The 6,000-nt window shown below is 50.2% G+C and overlaps 2 protein-coding genes across 4 annotated transcripts in view; one reads left to right on the top strand and one right to left on the bottom strand.

Moving 5' to 3' along the window:
• Positions 1–4,493, bottom strand: part of ddt (D-dopachrome tautomerase) — a 7,306-nt gene extending 2,813 nt beyond the window's left edge. The window contains exons 1-2 of the mRNA XM_061770419.1: positions 4,298–4,493; positions 2,495–2,670 (exon numbers count right to left, since the gene is read on the bottom strand). Coding sequence (XP_061626403.1) covers positions 2,495–2,670; positions 4,298–4,405 — 284 coding nt within the window. The 5' untranslated portion in view covers positions 4,406–4,493. The remainder of the gene's footprint in view (positions 1–2,494; positions 2,671–4,297) is intronic.
• LOC133476691 (protein FAM83F-like) overlaps positions 4,267–6,000 on the top strand; it is a 27,836-nt gene continuing 26,102 nt past the window's right edge. The window contains exons 1-4 of one of the 3 annotated variants that reach the window (XM_061770412.1): positions 4,267–4,630; positions 4,839–4,945; positions 5,231–5,327; positions 5,887–5,947. In XM_061770412.1, the coding sequence (XP_061626396.1) occupies positions 4,617–4,630; positions 4,839–4,945; positions 5,231–5,327; positions 5,887–5,947 (279 nt within the window). In that variant the 5' untranslated portion in view covers positions 4,267–4,616. Of the gene's footprint in view, positions 4,631–4,838; positions 5,328–5,398; positions 5,630–5,886; positions 5,948–6,000 lie in introns of all 3 variants that reach the window. The other 2 variants (XM_061770410.1, XM_061770411.1) reach the window with 2 other exon arrangements.

Below are 6,000 nucleotides of genomic sequence, written 5' to 3'. Positions count from 1 at the left end.
GACCCCCTCTACGCCTCGGCTGCGCCTAGAAATTCTGTCCATAAAAGTTATGAACAGAATCGGCGACAAAGGCCAGCCTTGGCGGAGTCCAACCCTCACCGGGAACGAGTCCGACTTACTGCCGGATATGCGGATCAAACTCTGACTCTGGTCGTACAGGGACCGAACAGCCCGTATCAGGGGGTTCGGTACCCCATACTCCCGAAGCACTCTCCACAGGACTCCCCGAGGGACACGGTCGAACGCCTTCTCCAAGTCCACAAAACACATGTAGACTGGTTGGGCGAACTCCCATGCACCCTCGAGGACCCTGCCGAGGGTGTAGAGCTGGTCCACTGTTCCACGGCCAGGACGAAAACCACACTGCTCCTCCTGAATCTGAGATTCGACTTCCCGACGGACCCTCCTCTCCAGCACCCCTGAATAGACCTTACCAGGGAGGCTGAGCAGTGTGATCCCCCTGTAGTTGGAACACACCCTCCGGTCCCCCTTCTTAAAAAGGGGGACCACCACCCCAGTCTGCCAATCCAGAGGCACTGTCCCCGATGTCCACGCGATGTTGCAGAGGCGTGTCAACCAGGACAGCCCCACAACATCCAGAGCCTTTAGAAACGTGCGAATCTCATCCACCCCCGGGGCCCTGCCACCGAGGAGCTTTTTAACTACCTCGGTGACCTCAAACCCAGAGATAGGAGAGCCCGCCTCAGAGAACCCACACTCTGCTTCCTCATGGGAAGGCGTGTCGGTGGAATTGAGGAGGTCTTCGAAGTATTCTCCCCACCGACTCACAACGTCCCGAGTCGAGGTCAGCAGCGCCCCATCCCCACTATACACAGTGTTGGTGGTGCACTGTTTTCCTCTCCTGAGACGTCGGGTGGTGGACCAGAATTTCCTCGAAGCCGTCCGGAAGTCTTTCTCCATGGCCTCACCGAACTCCTCCCATGCCCGGGTTTTTGCTTCAGCGACCACCAGAGCTGCATTCCGCTTGGCCAGCCAGTACCCATCAGCTGCCTCAGGAGTCCCACAGGCCAAAAAGGCCCGATAGGACTCCTTCTTCAGCTTGACGGCATCGGGGATTGCTGCCACGACAGGCACCGACCACCTTACGGCCGCAGCTCTGGTCGGTCGCCTCAGCAATGGAGGCGCGGAACATGGTCCACTCGGACTCGATGTCCCCCACCTCCTCCGGAACAAGAGCAAAGTTCTGTCTGAGGTGGGAATTGAAACTCCTTCTGACAGGGGATTCTGCCAGACGTTCCCAGCAGACCCTCACAATACGTTTGGGCCTGCCACGTCGGACCGGCATCGTCCCCCATCATCGGAGCCAACTCACCACCAGGTTGTGATCAGTTGACAGCTCCGCCCCTCTCTTCACCCGAGTGTCCAAGACATGCGGCCGCAAGTCCGATGACACGACCACAAAGTCGATCATCGAACTGTGACCGAGGGTGTCCTGGTGCCAAGTGCACGTGTGGACACCCTTATGCTTGAACATGGTGTTCGTTATGGACAATCCGTGACGAGCACAGAAGTCCAATAACAGAAGAGCGCTCGGGTTCTGATCGGGGGGGCCGTTCCTCCCAATCACGCCCTTCCAGGTCTCACTGTCATTGCCCACGTGAGCATTGAAGTCCCCCAACAGAACAATGGAGTCCCCAGCGGGAGCGCTCTCCAGCACCCCCTCCAAGGACTCCAAAAAGGGTGGGTACTCTGAACTGCTGTTTGGTGCATAGGCACAAACAACAGTCAGGACCCGTCCCCCCACCCGAAGGCGGAGGGAGGCTACCCTCTCGTCCACCGGGGTGAACCCCAACGTACAGGCGGCGAGCCGGGGGCAATAAGTATACCCACACCTGCTCGGCGCCTCTCACCGTGGGCAACTCCAGAGTGGAAGAGAGTCCAATCCCTCTCGAGAGGACTGGTACCAGAGCCCAAGGTGTGTGTGGAGGCGAGTCCGACGATATCGAGTCGGAACTTCTCGACCTCACACACCAGCTCGGGCTCCTTCCCTGCCAGAGAGGTGACATTCCACGTCCCTAGAGCCAGCTTCTGGAGCCGGGGATCGGATCGCCAAGGTCCATGCATCCGACCCCTATGGCCCCTCCCACAGGTGGTGAGCCTATGGGAAGGGGGACCCACGTTACACTTTCGGGCTGTGCCCGGTCAGGCCCCATGGATACATGTTGCTTAAAAAAAGTCAGTACTTTTGTCCATTTCCAGTTTTCCGGATTTACACGGGAATCATAAATGGTCACCACTCAGTTGTTGTTTGACAGCGTGAGGCTTCTGTCCATATTATGTGAATCACACACAAAGTGCCCCCCACTGGGCATGAGGTGAAGTGATTCAGAGAATGTTGTTTGTGTTCAAAAACCACATTGCTAATCTCCCTGCTTTACCTCCTTGGTTTAAAGGAAGTCATTGCCAGGGATCGTGACGTGAAGGTATGGTGAGGTATAGCATGTACAACAAAACAGTAAGATCAGGTACTCACCTGTCTTCAGTCAGAGCAAGCTCTCGGGTAAGAAACTCAAAGAGCTTGGCACTGTGGTCCTTATTCTTGTCAGCAGTGTCAGTTACGCCAATCGCAGATATCGACATCACCACACAAGGAGAGCACGACCCCGCTATCATCATTGGTAACCCCGGCTTCACAATCAAGTGCATTCTCTGTAAGAGAACAATTGGTAGATAAGTGATTAACATTGTCAATCAAAAACCGTATGAAGTAATATTAACTGCCTATAGTAATTCTGTATGTCTGTATATGGGAGTGATATTTTGAAAGATCTCAATTATCACACTATAAATTTAAAAAACAATATTTCAGTACACGCCGAAAGAACTGTTAGGAGAATTCCGAAGTGAATTAAAAAGATGTATGAAGTGTGGGGAAACCCCAAGGAGAAAGGCGCCACTTGTGGTAGACGCTTCCTTTCTCACTTGAAATATCTGTGACTGAGACATTCACTTTTCTACAAATTCTCCCCATATTTATATGATGGAAGGAAATTTTTCGGCTCGGTGAACGACTGGTTAGAGCCTCTGCCTCACAGTTCTGAGGACCGGGGTTCGATTCCCGGCTCCGCCTGTGTGGAGTTTGCATGTTCTCCCCGTGCCTGCGTGGCTTTTCTCCGGGCACTCCGGTTTCCTCCCACATCCCAAAAACATGCATTCATTGGAGACTCTAAATTGGTGTGACTGTGAGTGCGAATGTTTGTTTGTTTGTTTGTATGTGCCCTGCGATTGGCTGGCAACCGGTTCAGGGTGTACCCCGCCTCCTGCCCGATGACAGCTGGGAAAGGCTCCTGCATGCCCGCGACCCTAGTGAGGAGAAGCGGCTCAGAAAATGGATGGATGGATGGATGGATTTGGATGGGACCTCTTTTGTTGGAGACCTGGGGTTGTGTAGTGTCCCCCAGAACTGGACTGGTGTTGCAATATCTCATAGATTTTTTTTAAATGAATGTTTAAATTCAGTGGTAGTGACAGTGAAATTTGCATATTTCAGGGGACTTTTATTTTGAAATGCCACATCAGATTTGGGTGGGACCACTTTTGTTGGAGACCTGGGGCGGTGTAGTGTCCCCCAGAAATGGACCGGTGTTGCGATATCTTTTTTTTTTTTTTTTTAAACAGATTTTTTTCAGTCAGGGGTAATGACAGCAAAATATGCAGTTTTCAGAGACTTTTATTTTGAAATACAATATCAGATCTTCATCAAACCTCTTTTAGTGGAGTCCTTGGTGGTCTGTCACACAGAGCTGGACTTGTCTTGCGATACCAATGGGATTATGTTGGGGTGGCTTTGGCTCAGTCGGTAGAACAGGTTCGAATTCCTGCTACGACTGTCCGCATGTCGACGTGTCCTCGGGCAAGACACTGAACCCTAATTTGCTCCCAGTGGGCCTGGCAGTGCCTCGCATCAGAATCAGAATCATCTTTATTTGCCAAGAATGTCCCAAAAACACACAAGAAATTTGTCTCCGGTAGTTGGAGCTTTGGGCACTGTGACGGTGTAGATAAAGCGCTATATAAAACCATTTATTTTTCCTAAGATATTAAATAAACTACATTTTGCAATGCATCTCAAGATTCAAATGAACCTTGCTGGTTGCATTCCTTAACCGAAGAGCATTGACGTCCGTACTATTGGGAGACTTTTATTTTGAAGGTGGCTTTCGCAGCGAGATGGCGACATATTACCGTAATGCCTCGTAAGAACAAAATTAGCGGCGGCTGGCTTGACTGCTACTTTACGAGTGGAGGCTGGCTTGACCGCAGTGAATTTACTTACGTCAACTGGCTTTCCCAAAACAGCCGCACCAAATGAGCACAGCTTTTTCAGAAACTCCTCGGAGAATGAGCTTGCTGGTAAATTGCTCTGCAAGTCAACAAATGGCATATTTTTTTCCGTGTGCGGGAAGCGACGGGTAGTAGACGTCCTCTCCTCTTCAGTACAAGCGTTCTTATTGGCAGTGTGGCAATAGCCACGTAGCATTATGTAACATAGTGAATGATACGTCGACCTCGCCTCCATATTGGATGTGGCAACGTGGAGCGATCGATAAGTGCCTCAATTATTTGCTGCTTGGAGATGTGCCAAACCTTATGTGATGACCTTTCACAGGTAAGACTGAACAATGACTTGATTGATTTTGGCTTTTGGAAATTGAATTTGCTGACTTTGTAGCGAATACTTTTAAGTGTCGTATGTGTGCCTGTTTACGACGGCATATTAGTGTCACCTCGCGAGAGAACAAAAAAAACAAAACAAAAAAAAACCCGCGACGTGATTTAAAGTTGTCCTGATGACATTTAAACTCGTTCTGTGACAGCGTTAGGCGAACAGCTCGGGAGCGACGCCAGAACACACCCAATACAGCCATCAAGTCACAAGTCAACATACGACATGTCATGAGCGGGAGAGGGCACCGTTCTTTCGGTAAGTTGCAGTAACACTGTGGCAAACGTGTATGCTCAGGTAACCAAGATTGCTATTGGATGCCCGGATGCTACTTATTCTGTCGCCCCCTTATCAGGTCAGGGAACTGGAATGTTCTTGTCCGTGTTTGAAACACCATGTAGTTTAATTGAACTTGAACTAAGTTACATCTCGTATTTGTTGATAATGTAACCCTAGTCTTTGCCGCTGCTCTTGCACGCTTTGTTGTCCTGTATCTACCATAAAGTGTCCTGAGCTTGCCCCGCAGTACCTCTCTCTTCGCAGTGATCGGCACCTCCTCGGCCTTCATTACCGCCTGCATTAAAGCCTGCCAGATGGCCGAAATCCTCACTCCTGCGGTACAACAGCTCTCCACTTGCACGTAAGAGACGCCAGCCTCAGCTTCCCTGCTGCCCCCCCCCCCCCCCCACCGGTGTTCTTCCATCTCCTCAGTACTCCCTCCGTGTTCCCTGCTGCGCTGATCTCCTCCGCCACGCCGCCCAGCCATCCACCCGCTCACGCCACCGCCTGCTGCACGTTCCCCGTCTCGACGACCTGCCAATACGCCCCGAGGATCCGTCCTTAATATCCGCTCCGATGAACCTTTCACCGCAACCCTTTCAGCCTCCGCTTGCTGCTTGGTCCCGTTAACATCAGATCATGACATCAAGCATAATAATAATAGTAATGACAATAATAACATAATTTGCCAGCTATTCACTCTAATATTACAACAGCGACACCTAGTCACTCAAATACATCACTGTTTTACAAAAAAATCTCCATGACAGGAACTGTTAGAAATAAACATTTCAAACAGTTTTCTGTTCTGTTCTGTTCTGAGTATGTTTTGTGACCAGTGTTTTGTTGAAAGTTGGTGGTTTACAAGACAGTGTAATTTATTGAACTGAAAGCAAAATGTGTTGTATTTTACTCCACAGTAAGTCTGATCAAGCCAGTTTGCTACTGAGACCAACAAAAGGAGGACTTGCATTGGATAAGGTAGGCTAAATGGTGTTCTGGTTTAATGCGAGAGCAATATTTTATAAATAAGC

This window comes from Phyllopteryx taeniolatus, chromosome 4 (genome assembly GCF_024500385.1).
Source record: "Phyllopteryx taeniolatus isolate TA_2022b chromosome 4, UOR_Ptae_1.2, whole genome shotgun sequence".
Lineage (NCBI taxonomy): Eukaryota > Metazoa > Chordata > Actinopteri > Syngnathiformes > Syngnathidae > Phyllopteryx > Phyllopteryx taeniolatus.
This window is presented reverse-complemented; position numbering and strand designations above follow the sequence as displayed.